Below are 24,537 nucleotides of genomic sequence, written 5' to 3'. Positions count from 1 at the left end.
GATGAAGAAGAATGAGATTTCCATACCAGATCGGTTGGGGCTCGGGTTAACGATCATCACTAGAGTGCCGGTGGAAACTGTTGGCCAAAGACAAAGGAAGAGGGGAGGTGAAGGTGTGTTTGGAGGCAACACGAGAGAAGGAAAAGCAGGAGTGAGGAGGTGATTGTGGGGCCTGGTTCTGCCAGAAGTTTTAACTGTTAAAAGTTCTTCCTTCCCATTGTCACCAAGTCTCATCTGATTGTTGGGGTTTTTCTCTGGATAGTTGTAAGGCTCTTTAAAATGCAATTTAAAGTGCCTTGAGGTGACTGTTGTGAGTTGGCACTAAAAAATCTAAATGAAATTTATTGTTTTTTCCAGTGCCTTTAACATCATCCAATCACTTTTGCTGAATGAGAAGCTCCTCGGGATCAGTGACAGCACTTCAGCTGTCTCCTGTTTCCCAAGGCTGAAACCATCATTGGTCAGAATTTGGATGCGTTCAAGTCTTTGAGGGGCAGGAGGTCACTGAACAAACTGCTCTCCATCATGGACAACCCATCTCTCCCACTCTACACTACTGAGGCAGCAGAGCTCACTGCCATAAAGAACCCTTCAGGAAATCATTCCTACTGTTCTCCAAGAAAGTGTACAGTAACTCTTCCGTCTGCGACGGGTGAAGACACCTGTTAGGTATCAGATTCCACATATATTTCTGTATTATACCTTCGACTCCACCACCTGGCCTGGCCGTTCTGTGTGGAGTTTGCTTGTTCTCCCTGGATTTGCACGAGTTCTCTCTGGTGCTCAGTCTTCCTCCCAGTGTTTAAAGACATGCAGTTAGTGGGTTAAGTTCAATGGTAAATCTAAATTGGCTGTGAGTGTGAATGGGTGCCTTTCTCTCTGTGTAAGCCCTGTGTTTGGTTGGCGATCTGTCCAAGGTGTATCCAGCCTCTCACCCTATGGTAGCTGGGATACACCAGCGACCCTGAGAAGTGGACGAAAATAGACGGATATTATTTAAAAATGCAATTTGCAAAACCTCAGTCTTAGTTTTTAATCTGAAGTTAAAAAAAAAAATACAAAATGTGAAAGTTTAACAACACAGACTTTAGACTGTGTGGTGTCTCACACAGGTTCGCACATTTCGCACTTAAAACTATTTATGCTACTGCTGTAAAACCAATAATTGCCCTTGTGGGATCTCTTTCTCTCCATTTATAAAGGACAGCACAGGTTGAACAGGTTGGAGAGGCAAGTCTGAGATGATCTGGACACCTGAGGAGGGATAGTGGAAAGCAGACAGTCGGACAATAGGAAAAACAAAAAACAAACTAGTATTTATACAGTAAATATGAAGGAGGGCAGGAAGAGGGTTGGTATGACAGGATGATGCTAAGGATAGGGTGCCCATATGTAATTCTTCAAATTTCAATATCGATCTGATACAAATGAAATAAAATACCAGTGTTGGTACTGATACGATTTGGGCCTAAGGGTACATCTGTCACCATCTTCAAATGCTGTGATTGCAGCCAATCCCCAACTCTCTGTGAATGGTACTCATGGCCATTGATCAGTGGTTGTTGATCAAAGGTCATGAGATTTTTCATAATCATGATGAATGAACTGATCTCCCAGCCCACTGTTCCTTCACTGGGCTGGTTTCAGTCATTATGCAAATGTACTGTTTATAACACTGGGGAAATCTGCAGTCAGCTGACACTGAAGAAGTCACTTGGATGAGTGACGAAACGTTTCTCCCACTGAAAATGCTACGTGCAGATGAACAGAATCAACCTTTGGTCCAAATATCAATCGTATCAGTATCTCTCCAATCTGCCCACTTCAAATATCTACATGTGTATTAAGATGTACTGGTAGGTCCTCATTATCAGAATACTTTATTGATCCCTAGGGGAAATTATTTTGTTACAGTGCTCCATTATAAACAAACACATCCCAGCCTGTCTGGGCCTGTTGGCAGTGCGACAAGTTTAACACCTATTGGAAAAAGAGGTTAAGTGTCTTTAAGGACTTCACATGTAGCTTGGGTCCCAGACTAAACATTTGTTTAAAGGAGACATTGGCCACAACTTGAAGAAACAACAATCTTGAGGAATCTTTTCAAGCATTTATTATGTTTCATATGACTGAACCAACAATCAGAGCTTTAAGTATATATCTTTATGTTACAGTACATGCCACTGCCTTTTTCCACATATAAAAATAGAAATAATTTCTTCTAAAAATTCAGCACTAAAATTCAAAGTGTCCAGCTCAGTTGAAAGACTAAAAAGGTCACTTTATAGCATCATATATTTATACAAGTTGAGCACTTCACACAGCAGTAGCACTACAGCTAAAGTAGCACTAAAGTTGATGTCATTCACAATCGATAGAAAAGCAGTTTGTACTCATTACACTAATAATTCAGTGTGTTGGGGAAAACCTATGATTTAAGTAAAAGCCACTGTATACAGCCAGTTAGATACGGACACATTTCAGTCTCATTGGGGCTAAAATAAATGGAGCTAGCATGACTGTGTTACAGTGGATTCTGAAATGATTGTAAAGTGTGGTACAAGGTGCAAAACATTAAAACATTTGCATAAAAAAAATAAGTAGTTACCAAATCAAGTCGCTTAAAATGGTAAAAACGATTCTTTTGAGATTTTAAACATCAGAATTCGTTTTATGTTCTCATTAGTAACAAAAATGATTCAGAAAATAGCCGGAGCTCGTTTCACTCAGTGAAAAGAAATCTTTTCTAAAACCCAATTGTCTGCTTTCGTTCTGGATCTACACATAGGACACATCACAACTCTGTCATGTCAAAGGAGAAACGCTGGGCAGCATAGCAAACAATGTGGTCACACAAGTAAGACAGTGGGAGGACAAATCTCAGACAATGACTTTTCCACATGCACAGTGAGTATAGCTATTTGTAGAAAGTGAAATGTGACTCTGGGGAAACGATTCTTCACATTTAGGCCACATGTTACATGAGAATACCTCCTACAGTCTTCAGACGTCACTGCACTTAGTCAACACGTATAGTGATCTAAGAAAATCCAAGGAGATTACATGGAACATGTTGGCTTTTTCATAAAAGTCATTTTTGTGACTTGTTCCAGTTAGTGAAACTGAAAAATTGTACAATTAATTTATTAATCAGTCATTAACTACAGGTGCAGTGGGTGGCGTCTGTTGCCATTTGACTTAAAGCTAACAGTTTCACTACTCTGACTTTACTGTGGTATCAATGTTCTCATGAAACCAGCCCATCAAAGAATGTTCAACTACTCCTTAAAATTGTAAAATTGCAAACTAGTTTCACAGATACAAAAATCAGCATCATGCAGGTGTCATTCAAACTTCTCATTTCTATTTAAGACAGTTTCTTTGCAGTACTTATGCTGGTTTACAGATACAGTCTGCTCATTTCATGCATGCCAATGCTAAGTATGCAGGACACAAGAACAACCAGAGGTGAATGTTAGTGTTACATAATCGAGGACGAGCCACCTTCTTCCAGCTTCCTGCTATTCAAGGCTTATTTTCAATTAACAGTGAATTTCTTACATGAGAGTGCAGAGAATAATCCGTTTCTCCCTCTGAAATCACCTTAAGGACCTGTGAGCAGGTGAAGACGTGAATGTGGGTCAGTTTCAGCTCATTTGTTCTCTCCTCTTCTGCCAGAGAAGCTAGCATATTTATCATGTTCCCGGAGAGAAAAAAAAAAAAAAAAAAAAAACAACCCCAAACCCCTCTTTTACTTCACCACAAACTGCTCTACTTAATGTTAACTATGCAACAGTAACACCTGGAAGTCCTAATAATATTTAGTAGCAGCTAAGCTAAAAACTACTTTGTAGGTAGGTTAACTCATTTTAAATCAGGGATGCAGAAAACTCTCAGCTCCATCAAAGCTCGTCTCAGTAACCTAAAAGATGTGGTACCCTACACCCTCAGTTGTGCTGTGAAGACTTTTCTGTAAACATATGACACTGTCTTTAACCAATTGTCTCACTCCGCGGTACACTAACCAACAGGAGCACAATTGTAGGGACACTGCAGTGATGGGGCAAACCCCCCCCCCCCAAAAAAAACCCCTAAGAATCTATGGATACACCATTAGCAATTCCTGCTTTGCAGGTCCTGCAGTGACAGTCAGTTGGGCAAGCTGCACCCGTCTCTCAGTGGAGACACGAAACACATCAGACATCACAACGAGCCCATTTCCATCTACCCTACAAATATAGACAAAAGTTTAATGTGAAGCCAGCATTAGGGTGTTACTTGGTAACTAAATTGATTTGATGTGCTACGTCTTGACCTGACTGAGCTTAGCAAGTCACAGCAATTACATGATTAATCAGAGCAAGTAAATCAGGAAGTAAATAAAGCACCGACACAAGCTGGCTCTGTGTGAAGGGTGCTTGAGTTTTCCAGTTCAGTTCATTAGTCATGTTCCTTTTTTTATACAGCTGATTTTCAGGTTAGTGTGAGTAGCTGATTAGCAGCACTGCCAGCTCTGTCATCTCTAAGTCCCTCTCAGAGTGGTGTACTAAAAACAAACAAACAAACAAAAAAAACAAAAAAAACAAAACAAAACACAATAGTCAGTCCACATTAAGCTGGGAAGAACATTTTGCCTCCAGTTATGTCCCACTTTCTCTGCTGAAACCTTTTCTATTTCAGGCTGCAGGGTGTGTAAATGTAAAAAAGCCCAGTCCAGGGATTTAGCATAAAGAAATGCAGTCACATCACTTGCAAAGCAGCCGGTGGTAGCCATAGTGTAAACAGTTTGCCTATGTGCTGTGACTTTTTCTATTCTCAGGTTTAGACACTCTCCTTTGTAGAAGGTGAATTTGCTTCATTTTAAAAATCAGACTGATGTCCAAACTTACAGGCCCATGCCTCCAAAAACAAACAAACAAACAAACAAACAAACAAACAAACAAACCACAGGAGCCCGTCCTTGGCGAGTGCGGCCATAAAGAAATGCAATTTTCATTTTTTCTAATTCTCAAAGGGTCATCTACCAGCTCACTCAAGAAATACACAAGACTAAAAATATATGAACGCACACATCTAATAAAAACTACTAAAAAAAGAAAAAAATACAATCACATTGCTACGTCATTCATGTCTCTCCTCATCACTGACTACTTCATTCTGATAAAGGGAGGTGAGGAAAACTTGTTGATGCACACAGGAACAGAGAGGGATTCTTGTTGTGGTTATGTACAGGTCTAAACAAAGTGACCCAGACACTACTTTACAACATTCACTCAAAGGGAAGCACAGTCTGAGGTAAAAAATCTGACTTCAACACAAAGCCTTTTAAAAACAAGTGAAATAACAAATGAAAACTTCAGCTGCGTTGGACATGAACGTTTACCAGGATGGACAGTTGACGAGTTTCAGTCACTCTGACAGCTTCTGCAGGTTTGGTGATCAGGATCCGTCTGCCTTCCCTCTCTAACCTGTCCCTGTGACTGCGGTGTGTGGGGCCGAATTAAAGGACTCGGCTGCACTGTTTACAGGCTGCGTTTGAAGCAGACAGCCGAGCAGGAAGAAAACAAAAGAGGTTTCACCACAATACGTTGATGGTGGCTACTGGTGGTGGGCTAGTGTGAGTGTGCTCCACTGATCCCACAGCACGGTTCAGTCTATGAGGAGGTGCTGTAGGAGGACACGCTCCTGCCCGCCTTACGTTCATAGTTCACCAGTCGCTGTCCAACCAGGTACCTGCAGGAGGGATGGAAACAGTTAGCTAGTCAGTGGTGTGCCCTTCCATGCTGCTCTTTAAATTGTTTGCAAAGCTAACAAATAAGCTAAGATCTTTCCTCGTATTCCCACTGCAGAGCTACAACTGCACTAACACGCTAGTAGGGACAGCCCTGGAAGCCGTGCAGACATTTTACACTGTTTAATTTTATGTTGAAATATTTTAGGCAAAATAAAAAAAAAAATGAACCACTATAAAAAAATTTTTTTTTTCATGGCGACTTTAAAGTAAAAGGTTTGACTTGAAGACCAACGGCCTCCATTTGTGGTTCGTGTTAGACTGTTTGCAGACAGGTGGCATGCAGAACAGCGGAAATCTGCTCACAACAAAAGCGATCGCAGGGAAGTTTTATGTGCAGTCCTGTGTATGTCTGTGAGACCGATTTCATCTAACGACAGCAAGCAATGTCCCACGACCACTTGCCAATGTTCATTTTTCTGTAGTAAACAGTGGTTGCTATGGTTACCAGTGGTAACCAGTCTCCAAGCCAATGTAACTGAGGCCTTAAAAGTTGTCTTCTCGGAAAATAAACTTCTCAGTGTCGCTCACACCTCCCTACTCTCTCCTTCAGAATTACTGATCAGCTTTACTGATCAGAGCGTGAATACGCATCAATGAATTCAAACATGACCCTGACCAAACCTTTTTCCTGTCAATATTTGACAAACATGAATGGAATCGTGTTTCCACACCAAGATTCCGCTACTGGATTTTCTCTGAATCCTACTAGAACACCAAGCCCCCCCCCGTGTAAAAAAAAAAAAAAAAAAAAAAAAAAAAAAAAAAGTATCACCACTACTCACTTGTCATTTTTGATGTGTTCGTAGAGGCGTTTGAACTGTCGTATCTGAAACGACAGGATGGCCAACAGGATGAAGACCATGAGCAGGAACGGATAGATTCTCCTCTCCACAAGTGTCTGCATCTCTGGCTGTACTCCTACATACAGAGAGAGAGAGAGAACAAGCAGTGAAACAGGAGCTGCTGTTTGGGTCGTCTTCAGGAATTGATGGGCTATAACAGAGAGGGTGAGGTAAGTGCCAGAGAGCAAGTCACTTAACATTTGTCAAGAGTAAACGTTGAGGAAAGACTAAACCAATCAGCTGCTTAGAGAACAGCTAACAGTTTATTCCAAGGAGAGGACTGGGAATTCTTAATTGACAGGTTGTTTAAATGCATGTGTTGTCTGTGTGAACATCAGAAATCCCTGTTTAAACCACAGCTACCTTTAATAGGCTTTGCATAAAAAGCAGATTTTAAATGCACCCTGTCTAAATTAGTGAGGCTCTGCCGGTACCCTGGCCTCTGTGCCTGAATTTTGATCAGTTTCTAATTTAATCAACAACCAACAACATTCATTTTCATTCTCAAAGTTGCAGAGTCTCAGTCTGCTCTAAATTATCAGTATCAGCAAAAGTTGTGTTAAAGGCAGAGGCCTTAAAGAAAGAAGAGTTAGAAGGGCTCATTTTAAACTAGAGGATGAACTGAGGGGCTACACTAAAGCTGTCCCTCTGATGTACTCAGAAGTTAAATAAAGGTCATGTTGAACTGTGAATCATCTAAAGCTACTCTAGCGGAGTCCAAGAATGAGTATAATAGGTCTACTTTATGGATCACTGCTATTTCAAATGCTGTTATATCTAGGGAAAAATGACAGTTCATTACTAATAATCATAAAATAATAATTATGTTTAAGTTACACAATTTGGCCATAAGTTCATTTTCTTGTATTACAGAGAATTATAAGAAATACCACATAATGTAAACATAAACAAAGAAACCTGTTCATCTGTACTGCACAGACTGACTGTAAAGGTTTTGGCTGTTCCCTTTAGAAGCCCCCACTCTGCTTCCATCTACCCAGCATCCTCATCTGTCACACCAACCCTCTGTATTTCCTCCTTAACTACATCCATGACACTTATGAGTTCTTCCTGTATTCCTTCGTCTAGTACAGGTGTGGGGGAACTCCAGGCCTCAAGGGCCGGTGTCCTTCAGATTTTAGATGTGTCCTTGATCCAACACTGATTTAAATGGCTAAATGACCTCCTCAACATGTCTTGAAGTTCTCCAGAAACCAGGTAATGAACTAATCATTTGATTCAGGTGTGTTGACCCAGGGTGATATCTAAAACCTGCAGGACACCGGCCCTCGAGGCCTGGAGTTTGACACCCCCTGTTACAGCAGGTCTCCCTTTCACTCTTCCTGCCATCCTTCAAATCACCCCTCACATTCGTCCGCACCCTCTCCACCCTGCCTGCAGTGTTCTGCACCGTCCATTGCTTTGTATTGACTTCAGTTATTCTGAAATCTTCTACCTTCACATTTTCACCTTCTATGCATTTTGCACCTCTCTCCCTCCACCTGTTCCCTACTCTCAGTACAGATCACGATGTTGTCTGCAAAAATAGTCCCTCAAATCCATCTCTAACTCGTACTTTACCACTGAATTGCTGTCCTCATGTACTGCACCACCCTGATGCAGTCCCACAGTTCCTCTCTTGGCACCTTATCATATGCTTTCTCTGGATGCACACAAGACACAGTGTAACTTCTGACCTTCTCTGTACTTCTCCAGCAACACTTTCAAAGCAAACAGCGCACCTGTAACGCTCTTTCTCAGCATGAAGCCATACTCCTGCTTCTTAACCCAGCTTCAGCATCTCTTTCCCACAGCCTCACAGTGTGGCTCATCAACTTGATTCCTCTTTAGTTACTACAGTTGTGCACATCAGCCTTGTTCTTGGGGGGGGGGAGAGGAGAATCAGGACAAGTACACTTCTCCATTCTTCAGGGTTCCTCTCACTCTCCAAGATTGTGTTTCTGTTTTTTTTTTTTGTTTTTTTTTAAATAAACCCTCCAGTGGTTTTGGTCTCCCTCTCCTTGTACTCTTTCCATCTGCATCCCGAATTATCCTGACCTGCTGCTTGATCGATCTAACTTGCTCCCTTTGACTAGCCAGTCGATGCAAGTGCTTTTCTCTTTCCTCAGTGTCCAGCTTGACATAACTCACTATAAGCCTTTTCCTGTGTCACCTCATTCTCAATGCAATGCTCCTGTTTACTTTCTTCAATTCCCTGAGTTTCACACTTTATTCATCACGAACCACTTCCTTTGAACACATTTGTGTAGTAGATTCTCACCACACACCATCTTGCAGTCTCCCAACACAGTTGATATTAAAATCTTAGATGAGGGGGTATAATTTTTTTTTTTCCCCATTAGGCCATCTCCTATTCCAATTACAGAAGGAAAACTTTACCAGAAACATGAACACACCAGAAATCAGTCCTCTAACCACTAAAAAGTGATCTTTGTTGTGTACACTAAGGTACAAGAATATCCATACATCCCTGAAAGACACAGACATTTCAAGCAACATACCTAACAGTGGTATAACACCTTTAGAGACTGTGTAGGGCAAACAGAGACACAGCAGCAACACACAGATGACTGGGGCAGCCAGCCTACGCACAATGAAATGGAGGTCAATATTTCTGATGCCGTTAGCATACACCTGCAGGAAGGAAGGAGGGAGAGAGGGAGATTAGTTCCTTCATTCCAGTGTGGGAAAACAGGATCTTATCAGTTTGATGATACTGACATTTTTGCACATTTCTCATTTGCATTGTTTAAGTGTTTATTCGTTATTTTGACTGCAACTTTGAAGAATGCAAGACTGACCTGCTCAATAACGGTTTTAAGCCACCATTGAGGGCCCATCAGTGTTATAGCAGCGATGATTTTAGCATGAAGCACACCCAACGCCCAGTCCTGTCACACAAAGAGAAGCAGTCAGTACATAACCAGGACACAAAGACACCATCGCAAAATGTCATCACGTGAATGCTTCTAATGTTGACATGCCAACATCCTCAAAACGGACACAAGGTGTTGATTTGTTGCTGTGATTAGATCAATTCATTTATCACAAGCAGCATTAACAAGAAAATAAAATGGTTGAGAAGAATAAAAATAATGCAGTGACTAAATCCAAGAAGTAACAATTTAGTTCACCATTTAGAAATTTATTCACATTTTCTTAGGTAAGTGTTCCTACCTGCCAGGGGTAGAAGAGAGGCGTCTGGTCTAGTGGCACTCTGAGAGGAGCAACAATGACCAGCTCAAACAGCAGACCCAACAGCAGAGGAATTACCGCAGCTAACAGCAGGGCTACCACCACCGTCTTAAGGATCTGTTCACATCAGGACATCACACCCAATCCATAAATCAGAATACAACTTGCCACAGAACAGCTGAGAAATGATATATTTGCAGTCGGTGGGACAGAAATCCACATTACCATGAGCGTCCACTCGTGGACTTTGAGCATGATGACTGTCCGTCCCTGTGGCATCCAAGACAGCAACACCGTGGCAGCTCGAATGGACAGCCAGCAGACGTATAGACCACTGGCTGCTGTGTACAGCTCATGAACCATGGCGCTGCCCATCCAGAAGGACATCAACCAACGACCCACAAACACTGAGAGAGAAGGTAGAGGGGGAAAAAAATGACTAGCTGAAAACTAGGACCAGGAGACATCATGTACACGAGATAATTTGCCTGCTTGCGTCTTACCTGGCAGTGTGAGGCAGATCAGACTTGCTAATAACAGTGTGACACACATGAAGACAACCAACAGAATGATCTGAACAAGAGGAAACACAAAACAGTTAACATTCAATATGAGCAGAGGCTTCAAAAGTGACAGGACTCTTGCGATGAGCACCCACCTTTAGGGGGAAGTTGATGGGCCGGTGGTACGGCTGGAAACCAACGGGGCCACCCTGCTGCAGAATGGCCTGATGGGCAGCGTGAAGCCCTTCCCCGAGGCCCGGGATCCGGTTGTTGTTAACGCGACCAGGATGGTTATTTTGTTGGTTGTCATCTTCTTCATGGTCTCCTAGCAGGTAGGAGTGAAGATCACTGTGGGAGAGCCATTTGAGCAAATGCAGTCTTTTATTACCGTGTATGAGACTGAAGACAAAAACTAACACACACTGCGGTCTTTTTGTATGTCTCGTTGTTTCATTTCTCCAAATTACCACAGCCAAAGGTCATCATAAAAAGTCAAATTGGTGCTTAAATGCTTCAGATTTAAATTGGCAGTGTGTGCGAATGTGTGCATCTCCAGCCTACAGCACATATCCAGCTGTGAATGTCCAGGCGTGGATGAGGCGCTTGAGCCACTGGCGAGTGTGGCCCTGCTCCAACAGTGCTGGCAGAACCACCTGAAGCAGCAGCAGCTCCAACGACAGCTCACTGACCGGGGCGTCACTGCAGAGGAAGAACACAAACCAAACTTGTTTCATTTCACAATGTACATATCACGACCTTTGAGCAGTTCATTTTCTACAGATTTCCCATTTCCACAGTTTAAGTGCTTTAAAGACAAAGATAATGTGTATTTTAAATTATGTCAAGCGCTAGATCCCAAATCATGTTCTTGAAAATGTAACTGGATTATACGGTTTCTTTAATATAGTTAATCAAAATAGGAACCGCAGTTATAACTAAACTCTACAGTTTTCATCAGACGTCCAACATAACATGAAAACTAGACACTGCTCCTCAATTCAGACCAACTCATGATTATCGTATCCATTATGATTAGACTACAGTCATTAAGATCATCACAGTACATTTTAAACGATGACCTGGATGACTGAGAACCTTCACAGACATTTAAACAATGACATTTATCAGATCAAAAGCGTTATTGTAATAACATTTAGCTGTTAGAATATTTGGTATGCAGAACAGAACATGGTTGACTGCAAGTAGCACCCAGGGGTCTTTTTACAGTGACTTAGGAAAAACAAACAAACAAACAAAAAACAAACAACAAACAACGGTAAACTCTGCAGTTTGGGGTCATCAATAGTTTTCAGAATTTCAAATGTTTACTCTGTGTACCTATAAAGCATGACATTGTAGGGAAGAAAGTTTGGGAACAGCAGCTTGATGATTCTTATAGGAAGCCAAAGCATCAGGAGAACAATGGAGCCAAACACCACCTGAAAATGTGCACACACAGATATACATATGTAAGTCAACAACACCGTTAAATCATCAAATTTCAGAATGGATGATGGATCATTTAACAAACAAAAAAAAAAAAAAAAAAAAAAAAAAAAGAGGGGCATTCAAGTGTGCACAAATGTCTTATGAGAAAACATCTTATGACAGTTTGATTGCAGGGTCAGTTCAACCAAACATTAGGAGTGTTGAGATTAATGGATACAGTAAACAGATTTAAAAGTCAGGCATTCAACAGACTACACTTTAAACTCAAAATCTCAGTTCCTGTGAGTCTCTTACTAATTTGTACAATTCCTACACAGAGAGAAATGTCAGGACTACTGTGTACAACACTGCCTGACATGTTTACACGACATTAGCAGCTTACAAAATGTGCTCCGATAACTAAGTGCCTGGAACGCCACACACACTTTCCTAATATTTTAACAAGTTGATGTGTGCTAACAGTAAAAGAAGAGCAGCTCTCTATACAGGGAGTGCAGAATTATTAGGCAAATGAGTATTTTGTCCACATCATCCTCTTCATGCATGTTGTCTTACTCCAAGCTGTATAGGCTCGAAAGCCTACTACCAATTAAGCATATTAGGTGATGTGCATCTCTGTAATGAGAAGGGGTGTGGTCTAATGACATCAACACCCTATATCAGGTGTGCATAATTATTAGGCAACGTCCTTTCCTTTGGCAAAATGGGTCAAAAGAAGGACTTGACAGGCTCAGAAAAGTCAAAAATAGTGAGATATCTTGCAGAGGGATGCAGCAGTCTCAAAATTGCAAAGCTTCTGAAGCGTGATCATCGAACAATCAAGCGTTTCATTCAAAATAGTCAACAGGGTCGCAAGAAGCGTGTGGAAAAACCAAGGCGCAAAATAACTGCCCATGAACTGAGAAAAGTCAAGCGTGCAACTGCCAAGATGCCACTTGCCACCAGTTTGGCCATATTTCAGAGCTGCAACATCACTGGAGTGCCCAAAAGCACAAGGTGTGCAATACTCAGAGACATGGCCAAGGTAAGAAAGGCTGAAAGACGACCACCACTGAACAAGACACACAAGCTGAAACGTCAAGACTGGGCCAAGAAATATCTCAAGACTGATTTTTCTAAGGTTTTATGGACTGATGACATGAGAGTGAGTCTTGATGGGCCAGATGGATGGGCCCGTGGCTGGATTGGTAAAGGGCAGAGAGCTCCAGTCCGACTCAGACGCCAGCAAGGTGGAGGTGGAGTACTGGTTTGGGCTGGTATCATCAAAGATGAGCTTGTGGGGCCTTTTCGGGTTGAGGATGGAGTCAAGCTCAACTCCCAGTCCTACTGCCAGTTTCTGGAAGACACCTTCTTCAAGCAGTGGTACAGGAAGAAGTCTGCATCCTTCAAGAAAAACATGATTTTCATGCAGGACAATGCTCCATCACACGCGTCCAAGTACTCCACAGCGTGGCTGGCAAGAAAGGGTATGAAAGAAGAAAAACTAATGACATGGCCTCCTTGTTCACCTGATCTGAACCCCATTGAGAACCTGTGGTCCATCATCAAATGTGAGATTTACAAGGAGGGAAAACAGTACACCTCTCTGAACAGTGTCTGGGAGGCTGTGGTTGCTGCTGCACGCAATGTTGATGGTGAACAGATCAAAACACTGACAGAATCCATGGATGGCAGGCTTTTGAGTGTCCTTGCAAAGAAAGGTGGCTATATTGGTCGCTGATTTGTTTTTGAATGTCAGAAATGTATATTTGTGAATGTGGAGATGTTATATTGGTTTTACTGGTAAAAATAAATAATTGAAATGGGTATATATTTGTTTTTTGTTGAGTTGCCTAATAATTATGCACAGTAATAGTCACCTGCACACACAGATATCCCCCTAAAATAGCTCAAACTAAAAACAAACTAAAAACTACTTCTAAAAACATTCAGCTTTGATATTAATGAGTTTTTGGGGTTCATTGAGAACATGGTTGTTGTTCAATAATAACATTATTCCTCAAAAATACAACTTGCCTAATAATTCTGCACTCCCTGTAAATGAAATCATGTTGTGTGTCATAACCAGGTGTATGTGTCTATACACATTCATTAAAAGTGTCATTAGAATTAATATGATGCTGTAGTAAGCAATGCCCGGTCTGCGTCATCTCAGTAAAAAGATTATCCTCTTTGAGGTAAAGCCAAGAAGTATGCTACAGCTTCATCGCTGCATTAGTTATGCTTTTCTAGAATAAACCTGTATGTGAAATAGTGGAAATAATCAACCTTGTATCGTTTTTTGTTTTTTTTGTTTTTTTTTTAATTGCTACACTTCCTAAACCCTGAAAGGTTTGAAAACTTTGAGAATGCAGAATGGCTGGTTTATTTGTGCAGATCAAGAGAATATTTATTTCCATAAATGCAACGGAAATAAATCCAAATTTAATTTCCTCAAAGCACTGAGAAAAGAAACAATCTGCTAACTTGAATGAATTAGTCTGAAAGGAATTGGGCTGAAATTGATCTAAAGAGCTGAACTGAATGTATCTGTGTGTGCATCAGAGCTGTGGCAGTAAAGAAAAGTGAATATTCAAAAACAGATGGAGAGAGACAGAGTTGCTTCTGATAAGTACAATGTCAACTGACAGAATAGACATGGGTTAAAAATAACACCTCTGATGTTGGCTATTTTTCCATGTAATCTGTGTGTTCAGAGGGGTGACGTTAAAAGCAAAAGAACATATTGTCCAACAAACAAGAGTCCACTCAACTTCACTGTATTAAGATGGCAGGGAGGCAGAAATCTCAAAAACTTAAATATTTGCTGTAGGGAAATGAAAACAAAGTGCTTTGTACATTTTTATCTAGCCATTCCTATGCTTGTATATGCGCTCATACACATTTCTTCTTTTTTCAGAGACTAAATGTAAATCTGATTATTGTTCAATTCAATTTAAATAGCGCCAAATCACAACAACAGTCGCCTCAAGGCACTTTATATTATAAAGCAGACCCTACAATAATACATACAGAGAAAAACCCAACAATCATATGACCCGCTATAAGCAAGCACTTTGGCGACAGTGGGAAGGAAAAACTCCCTTTTAACAGGAAGAAACCTCCAGCAGAACCAGGCTCAGGGAGGGGTGGGGCCATCTGCTGCGATTGGTTGGTGTTCAGTCACGCTTCAGGTTAAACGTAAACTGGAGAATGTTTGACTGACCACAGAGAGTATGAACCTCCGCAGGTGTCTATAGATGGGCAGGTGGATCATCTCTTGGACTGGGTTAAAGTCTGGATCGTTCAGGTTCCTCAAGAACCACAGCACACCTGGCCGGAGCACCTGCACACAGCATGAGGGAAATCTCTAACTTTTTCAGAAAACATTGTTTGAGAGTTTTCCATGTCACTGTCCGTAACAACCCACTTGCCTCTCTGAGCAAAAGGATGAAGGAGGCAAAGTAGAAGACGTAGACCATACCGACCAGCCAGTGGAGGAACATGGTGGTGCCAGGAGCAGAGTCAAAGCTCTGCTCCCTGTCCTTCAGAGTGGCATCAAACATCTCCTTCAATAGATGAAGGCAAAGGTGTTTAAAATGTGACCAGCTATAAAGCAGTTTTTAGGAATTGTAGCATTCTGAGCATTTCACAATTTAACATCGTTTTTCCTTCTTGATCAAGTTGCTGCACATGCCGTCATTGTGAGTGCAATCAGTGTGTTTGGCTAGTCATTAAAAGCCAGCATGTGACTGTATCAACAGGATGAGCTGAGCTAACTCTGCATGTTTGTCTTACCAGTGAACAAATGTCGAGCCACCAGCCGCAAATAAGTGGGAACAAGCCTATCTCCATGGCAACCAGCAGGGACACCTGCAACATAGAAAACACTTGCAATTTAGCTTCCGTTTACAAGTAATCATAATTTCACTAATTATTCTTTCAGCTGAAAGCTTTGCTATTTAGACAAACAGAAAACCAAAACCAACACAGAGTGCTGCAGCGCTCTATTTTACCTTGACAACAATGTAGCAGACACCCAGCAGGCGTTTGGACCTCTGGAACTTCACTAATGAAGCCAGGGCCTAAAAGAGGGGCAGTTAAGGACTCACAGAAAGTTTGACAACCTGCACTTCTTAATCAGCACTATGAAACAAAGCCTCATCTGAGATACAAACAGCTTCAAGCTAAAGATGATCAATAGTTTCTCTTAAGGTTTTTTGGGACCGTGCTTAAAAGATGGCCTTAAGACCAAAAACCTCTCCAGATATTCACAGAAGTCCTACTGTAGCTAAATAATACCCCCCCTCCCCATTTTGTGACATTTTAGGTCGCATATATCCAAAAATATACGACGTTCATCAGGATTTGTAGTTACCCTATAGTATGTAGAAGTTAGATTGTATTCATGTTTTAGGACAATACATTTGATGAGGATTTAAATAAGTGGATAAGTTAAGAACTTATAGCAAAAATATTTAATAAAAACTGGACAAATTGTCCTTGTAGCAAACATTACCAAGTGATAAATCAACTACACTCTTAGTGTGTAAGATTCAAATACTTGTATTAGGTCAAGGATACATGGCAGACAATAAGGACTCCAGCCAGGAGGATGTACCCCAGTATGGTGGTGATAAGGCCGTGAAAGTGTGAGGCTTTGAGCTACAACCAAACACAAGAAATTCCATTAGTGTAGGTCAAACTCATGGTACAGTACAGTGTTCAAAATGTCTGTGAAGGTTCTCAGTCATCCAGGTCATACAGTGTTCAAAGTGTACACGTGTGTCCTAAGCACTTACATAGTCTTCAAAACCAAGTCCAACCACTGAGAAGTGACCAATGTGATATGGGCAAAATGCTAGAGGGAAATACAGAGGGTGTATTAGAAGTGAACCCATGACTCTCTCATAATGTACTCATCATATCATCATCACATTACTCAAACATACTGGGACTCACCAAAGACCAGAATGAAGAGTGTGTTGAGAGACACCACCCAAAACACATGTTCCTATAGAGGACACACAACAGAACTCCAGCTTTCACTTTATGAAAAAGTTTATTTTGAAATTCAGTTAAACTATTATTTCAAACTTTTAAAAGCAACTGCCACAGATCAAGTCAGCTCCATCATCCTGAACATCTTCCAACAAGATCAGGTGGCTACGCATTATTCTGTATTATTTTTAGTGATTTTAAAAAGGCTTTAAAGTGGTTTGAAAAACAAACAATGAATCAATCATTAATCTACACTGAATGACTAATTTTGGCAGAGAACATTTTAAACAGTGTATAAAATAGTGTCAGAAATGTAAATATGAAAGAAAGATGTAGAATTACCAAGAAAACTAGGGAACCATCCAGCCCCAGCATCTGGAACATAGTACAAAGTACTCGTTAGAGTCACCATTTAACACATGAATTCAGGTAGGGGTGCAACGATACACAAAATTCACGGTTCACTTTGATACTTTGGTGTCACGGTTCGATGTTTTTTCGATACAAAACAATGTTCATGCCTTTTTAATTTGTCATTTATTAAATTTATAAATATATATTTTAACTCAAAAGTACAGTTTGTAAATTTAATGTTGCTGAAACAACAAAGTAATAAAAAAATAAATCTATCAGATCGAGAAATCACTCATCTTTGGAAAAGAGAGTTTATTACAGAGAAATGGCTCTTTCCAAAATAAAAGCTATACTAGACGCTTCTTCTGGGGTATATTCTCAGCAGCATATTAAACATATCAGGTCCCCATAAGGAGAATCATGTGCTAACGGTTGTCTAAATGACTCGTGTAAAGTTTGTAGCATGCGTGCTTGTTGTTTTTGTCTGCTTCCACTTGTCTTTGCACTAGGATGATGTCAGCGTAAATGTGCAGTCATATTCATTGCGTTCCCACTAGTGCTGTCAGCGTTAATCTCGTTAAAATGACACTAACGCCATACCGCGGCAAATCTCCATTAACGAGTTATCGCGGACCGCCCAGTGGGTGGGGCTAGATGGTGTCACCACGTTAACGAGCTAACTGCGCTAACGCACTAGTTCCCACCAATGTAATTGAGCATTGCGTGGCACATCCGACATACTCTTTTACTTTTGTCCATGACGCGCTTACCATCAGGGTCATGCTTCACATGAAAACCAAAATAGTTCCAAACGCCAGATCTGAATGAGGGTGGGGGAGGTTCAATTTGCCATGTTGCAACGAGCTTAACTTATGTCTTGCTAGCTTGCGCTGCGCTCAGTGGATCTGCACTCGACAGTGCAGCCGAGGCGGAGTAGTCGAACGCAGATCCACTGAGCGCTCAACACAGACAGCATCGTCAGAAGAAAAGTTGATAAAATAAATAAAAATTTGTATTGTTCGATACATATGCGTACCAAACCAAAAGCACTGTATCAAATGGTTCAATATTGATACGAGTATTGCTGCACCCCTAAACTCCGGCTAATAAAAAATATATTATTATTATTATTATTATTATTATTATTATTATTATAATAATAATAATAATAATCTAAAACAGCCCTTAACAGGTGCAGTTTCAGTCACGTGGCTTTACAGAGCAGAAAAGAGAAGAAAAATAGATTCCTACCCTCTCCCAGGTCAGCTCCTCTGCTGCACGGTCCCACTCCAGTGCATTCCAGTTCAAATCTTCTGCAAAGGAGAACACAGACCAGAGAAACACTAAGAAACAACAGCAGCAGTGAACCCTCTTCCTTCCCTTATTACACAAGTACATAGTACTGAAGGGCTGGACTTTATCTTTAAAGTCATACCCAGACGCTTTTGGAAACCCCTCCAGTGTGCATCATCATGTGTAGTAAAGGTAGTCCAGACACATGTATTAAAAATATGATGAAGATAAAAAGGTGGCTACGAGGCACTCAGGATACTGAACAGAATTCAGCTGGAGAAGTAGTATAAGTGCTGACTTGTCCTCAAAGAGCAAACATGCAGCTGAAAAAGGAAACAGCCAATCATGTTGTTTCTCTGGCACACATGTACAGTAGAGGTTGGCACATCGAGTCCCCATTGTAGTTAACATGTAAACAAATACATTTTTTAAAACTTTCCTAGTTTACTGTAACTCTAATGCAAATTAGCTTTGCATTTATTCAGTGCAGAGATGCTGAATTTGCTGACACCCTCGATTTAGTGGTTACTGAAGCTGTGAGGATCTGTATCAGAAGTATAACCTGCAAAGAAAAAACAAAACAGAAACCCATTTTGAAGCTTTAGGGCAAAGACAAATATCTAAAGCTGGTTTTATTAGATCTAGCCTGTGGCTTTTATGTCCCTGTGACCACAAAAATCAATACTGAGGCTCTCTCCATTTATTTAGATAAGAGCTTACAAAAAACAACAACAATAAAACAAAAAAATAACCCAAACCCAAAGGCCTTCCAAGGACTTTGTAAGACTTAGTACACGTTGTGCTTCTTACTGAAGGCTTTTCAAACATTACTGATTCAAAGCCACAAACGTCCAGAACCACTCATCTGTCAAGAAATAGTAACGGTGCCACAGCAGAACAGCAAGTGTTTAAAACAAACACATTAAAAATAACGCTCCGAAAAATGCTCGCCTACCTTGTCCTCCATCATTGGCATCGGCAGCATCTTCCTCCCTCCCTTCATCATCCTCTTCTTCCTCGTCATCATCCTCCCCTTCATCATCATCATCATCGTCTTCATCATCATCCAGTTCTGCCTCATCATGGTTGCCAGCTACATGCACGTTAGCAGGCGCCAGCCCATCTGGACCAAGCTCTGCAGGATTCTGGGCAGCTTCAGCATCTGCAGGATCCTGAGCATTGGCTGCAGCGTTACCGCCCACACCCTGTGAATATAATGAAAGACATGACAGTTCATTAATAAAACCTGCTGAAAGTTAATAAAGTAATTTTGTGCTTATGTAAGCTCAGTATTTGAAAAACAGAAAGAGTATTTTAATCAAACTCCTGCCTTGGGGTCACTATGGAGTTTATATCCACATTGTCCAGATGTGACCACTAATGTTTGGGATGCAAAATGTAATTCATCACTCCATCGTTATCACATTAAATATTCACAGGGAGCTTTGAACACCATTAACGGGCTGCTGTGTTAGAATGGGACACATGTACAACCCGGTTGTGTTTTACAACACCTCTGGCCAAATCTGTCTGCTGCTGTCAGAGATTATAAAATGTATGATTTTAACTAGAAACTGTTTTGAGCGTTAACTAGCAAACTTTTACAGATATGAGTCTGTTGCTATGCCAACCATGTCAGAGTAATGGTAAACTGTGGCAGGAAGGTAACAGAATTTAGGAAGTCTTTATCAGCCCCACTCTTGCTCCGATTTACAGAGGATGGAAAAATGAATTAAAACAAAAACAAACAAAACTCACCTGATTAGCTGGTGCAGGGCCGTTGGGCTGATTAGGAACCAGTGGGGGTTGATTTTGCTCTAACCACTGAGGAGCGCCTCCATGCACAATCTGCTCTCTGAGCCACACCAGGCTGATGAAGGCACATAGTGTGCATGTGACCACAAAACAGCCTTGGAGGCAGTCAGCAAGCAGGTTTTGCCTGCGAGAAGGAGACATGGCATCAATTTTCAAAAAACATTCAGATTATTTAAGTAACACTATTTCTGCCACTAATGAGATTTTGCAACCATTACAAAGAAACATTTGACCGTCACTGACGAGATATTGTGTTGTTGGGATTTTGGAGGACTGCAGAGCAGAATGTTTGCATTGGACAAAACCAGTTCCACATTTGCTGTCTGTTCATGGACATGTAGATGGACACATTTGGAGGATGAAAATTACACATAAGTTTGAAAACAAGCAAAGATGCAGCACTGTGAACAGAGAGGAAAAGAGCAGCACTGCACCACACAGCAGAGCTAATTAGCATGCACGCTACAAAGCAGAGAAAATGTCAGTGCCCACAAAGAGGTCATCACAAGCCAAAATCCTATTTTGGCTTGTGATGACCTTAGACCAACGCTTAGACCAACTGAGACTGATTTAGGGGATTTAGTGGAAAATATATTGAGGTTCAGAATCTGCACCTTAAAAATGTTGTTGACATAATTTAACAACTGAATCTTTGAATTTTAACAGACTGTCAGCAGCCTGCATTTAAAGAGCGACTTTATGAATGAGGAAAAGAAATAAAGTATAAATCAGCTGGTTCTGGTGCAGTGGGAGGGAAGGAGTCTGAGATAAACTCAGAAGTAACAGTCTTTCTGGAACAGAAATTTATAGTTTCCCATGATCTCTGGGTTATTCAGAGTTGCTAGTGACAGTAGTTCAGCTTGATTGAGAGACAGAGGAGAAATAAAAGAAAAGGGTACGTTTTATGAACAACATTCGGGTCAAACTAATCCAAATGACGAAATGTGAAACATGCCATGCATTCTTCTGATAGGGCTGTGAGGAACATGAGAAGAACACAAAATAAATAAAAAGTGTTGGGACGCACCGATTTAAACAGCAACACTGTGCAAGCCATAAAGAAAATAAAGTACACAACAGGACAAACGCAGCTTGACTTTGTGAAAGAGGAGGCACAAAACCAAAAGCAGACACTTACGTTGAAAGCATATCTAATGGCAGGGTAAGGAGAGAGCTCACAGAGCCGGTAAATAAACACTTGTAGATACGACCTGTTGGGAAACACAGAATGAAAGCAAAATTGACGAGAAAAAAAACAAAACAAAAAAAAACACCCACACAAAACCCCCAACATGGCGATCACTTCTCAACTAGTTTATAACTAAAACCAAACTGCTTCAAATTTGTACATTTATGGTGTTACATTTCACGCTGTGCTGAAGTAAAACATCTAATTAGAGCACATGTGATTTATTTATGCTAGTTAAACATTAGTTCTCTGGACCTAAAGGGGCTATTTGTTTTCAAGCATCTTTTTTTTTTTTTTTTTTTTTTTTTAAATTATACTAAACTGGTTGCAAGTTCAGTCAATTAACCAATTCAAATGTTTTACCTCCACTTAAAACATAAAATTTCCCCAAATCTTTGTTTCACATTTGATACTGCGGTTTCATATGCAAACACTGGGAAGTGTGTTAGGACATGTTCAGGTGATGGAAAGCTTAATACATTTTTTAAATCCTCTTATGTTTAGAGTAAAATTATTATTTAAATATACTGACAAACTAACAAATAATGAAAGTAATCGTTAGTTGCAATTCCAAGATGTGGCTTACATGCTGTGAGCGGTACCACACCTAGCCAGGCAAAGGCCACCAGTGTGTAGTGGAACCAGTATCTGATGGCCGTTCCAATACTGGTGACCAGCCCTGCAAAGATGTCCTGCACAGGCAGGTGAGACGGCATGTCTGGAGAATAGACTGATGAGAAGAGCAATACAGAAATAAATTGTCAGACAATAATTGGGCATTTGAAGGCACTAACAACAAATGAATGCAGTCTTAAGACATTGAATGATTTGATAAAAACAACTTACTTGGTGTAAATGCAAACCTGTGTTTGCATAATTCACAGTATTCTTTTCTACTGTGTTTCAGCCACTGCAGTAAGCTGTGAAAACAAAATGAAACAGTGAATTTACCCATGTCTCACAGAGAATTGCACAAGAATCTTCCTCAGTAGTCTCTGAACATGTCCAGTGGTATCAAGGAACAAGATGTTAGCACACATCCTTAAGTCCTTAAGCAAGGTGGGTTCTCTGTGGATCACATTTGTTTTTCCAGCAAATCCTACATTAACCTTGGTAAGATTGCGATCTGGGGAATTCTGAGACCAAGTCAACACACTGAAACCTTTTTTTTTCCTTCATACTTTTAAAGCATTCCTGAAAAACTGTTGCAGTATGGCAGGGCAAATTACCCCTTTTGAAAGGGGCAGCTCTAGATTTATTTATTTTTAAATAGATGACCAAACATCATCCACATGAAAGGCAGATCTTACAGCATCACAGTGAGACTGCCCCCCTCCAAAAAAGACAAGGTCTGCAGGATAAATCCAACTGTTTGCAAATGTAATTGGAAATTCACATCTAGTAATTTCTGTGGACTGCACAACCACGTGCACTTGCATGTGACCAAAAACCAAAACCTGCAAGCCATGAAAAGCAAGCGAAAAGAGAAAACCATAAAGTTTGTACATGAACATCTTGCTCACTCGCATACCATTCCTGATGGATGAACTTGATGCTGCCGGTGCAAACACAAGGGTGGTAAAGGGGCTTGTCCTGGGTCCCCTCTGACCGACATACCCGGCAGATATCGGCTGTACAAAAGGCACACAGTGATAAGAATGTGCATAGCTAAAGACAGTCTGGCAGTGCTTTTTAAAAACAAACAAACAAACAAAAAAACAACAAAAAAAACCCCACCAAACACATACTGAGCCACACTAATAAACACATGTGAGCCGTAATACAAAACTACTAATACCTTTCTACAAAACGCTAACAGTGTACATGTGTCAGCACTGAATCTGTGCATTGGATTCGTATTTACAGTGACTGTAACAGTATGGGTCAGACTAGGGCAAACTGTAAATCCTTGGATTATCAGTGTCACTGCATGACAAAAATAAAATGACTATAATTAGCCCAAGAAGTAGGAGCATGACACCAGTTAGGATACCACCCTTAGCTATATATATATTTATGGTATATCCTTCAGATATATGCTAGTGGCTAAAAACAATTTCATTCTCGCTCAGGGAAAATATAATGGGCTTGTTGTCTGGAAGTCCAAATATACTATAAAATGCAGGCTTTTGGAGTATGTCGAGAGCATTCGTCATAATAACAATTTCTCTTTAGTTGAACTCGCAAAGTTGTGAATGAGCCTTATCAAATGGTAGCCTAAATGCGCTAACCTGCCAACCTTACCAACGTACCGCTAGCTTATTATGTCATACTGTTCGGTACGCTCCCATAACGGTTTCAATGGCTCAACTTATTAAAGGTTAACTCATAATTAGATAATTTTGCGTGTGGCTTCACTGTGAATTGGACTCCCTCTACAATTTCTACGTTGTAACCACTATCCAGTGCCCATGTAATGCGTTCTAGGATTTCTGGCTCCACATAGACCTGACAGCTTATAGGGTGTAAGCTAATGCCAGCTAGCTGGCTGGCTGGCTAACGCTAATTGGCTAGCGGTTTCTCTAATTCTGGCGAACCTTTGCCGAAGTTTAAGACAACGGAGCCGTGGTCGTTGCTACCAACAACAGTTAAGGGCCAGTTAGGTCACATGCAAAGTCAGCATGAATGGCTTTACCATTTAGCGCTAATAATTAAGGTAATCAAGTTTGGGCATTAGCTACCTTCCTCAGCGGTGTCCATCTTGGCTGGCTGCTAAAGCAGCCCTGCTCCACAGCAGTCCGGATTTAAGCAGTCCGTGCAGCAGCGATGACTGCCGGCTATTTACATGTAAACATTTATAGGAAGACTTTTTATTTCAGTGCCCTGTTAACTTTGACGTCATCATGCGTTTCAAATTAAATTCAGCTTGTTTTACTTCATGGCTCATCAGCTAGCGGTACACAAAACAACAAGTGTTAATGCGATAGTTTCACCACTAGATGGCAGCTCCGCGCAACAAGCCAGTTTCCCAGTTGCTCGTTTTTATTAATGCAAACATTATAAAAGAAACTAAACTTCCTTGGGAACCCCCCCCCCAAACGTTTTAGAACTATTTTTGGTATAAACATGTTGACTTGATTTTTAAATAAGACAATTAAAGCT

The 24,537-nt window shown here is 40.8% G+C and overlaps 1 protein-coding gene across 1 annotated transcript; it reads right to left on the bottom strand.

Annotated features, from left to right (window-relative positions):
• Positions 1 to 2,098: 2,098 nt before the first annotated feature.
• On the bottom strand, positions 2,099 to 24,370 carry LOC146367094 (E3 ubiquitin-protein ligase MARCHF6-like). The gene is made up of 26 exons (XM_084912368.1): positions 24,117 to 24,370; positions 22,967 to 23,066; positions 22,282 to 22,355; positions 22,022 to 22,165; positions 21,385 to 21,457; positions 20,190 to 20,370; positions 19,387 to 19,636; positions 18,390 to 18,451; positions 17,127 to 17,159; positions 16,746 to 16,797; positions 16,586 to 16,644; positions 16,368 to 16,448; positions 15,800 to 15,868; positions 15,582 to 15,656; positions 15,218 to 15,352; positions 15,010 to 15,129; positions 11,694 to 11,794; positions 10,917 to 11,054; positions 10,511 to 10,703; positions 10,356 to 10,425; positions 10,078 to 10,259; positions 9,835 to 9,969; positions 9,459 to 9,548; positions 9,159 to 9,291; positions 6,577 to 6,712; positions 2,099 to 5,733 (listed from the first exon to the last, which is right to left on the bottom strand). The coding sequence occupies exons 1-26, from the start codon at positions 24,133 to 24,135 to the stop codon at positions 5,655 to 5,657; spliced, it is 2,784 nt and encodes a 927-aa protein (XP_084768494.1). The 5' UTR covers positions 24,136 to 24,370; the 3' UTR covers positions 2,099 to 5,654.
• Positions 24,371 to 24,537: the final 167 nt, after the last annotated feature.

The sequence above is a fragment of the Perissodus microlepis genome, chromosome 18 (assembly GCF_051167445.1).
Source record: "Perissodus microlepis isolate ML-2025 ecotype Zambia chromosome 18, ASM5116744v1, whole genome shotgun sequence".
Lineage (NCBI taxonomy): Eukaryota > Metazoa > Chordata > Actinopteri > Cichliformes > Cichlidae > Perissodus > Perissodus microlepis.
The sequence above is the reverse complement of the archived record's forward strand: the minus strand, read 5'-3'. Positions and strand labels throughout refer to the sequence as shown.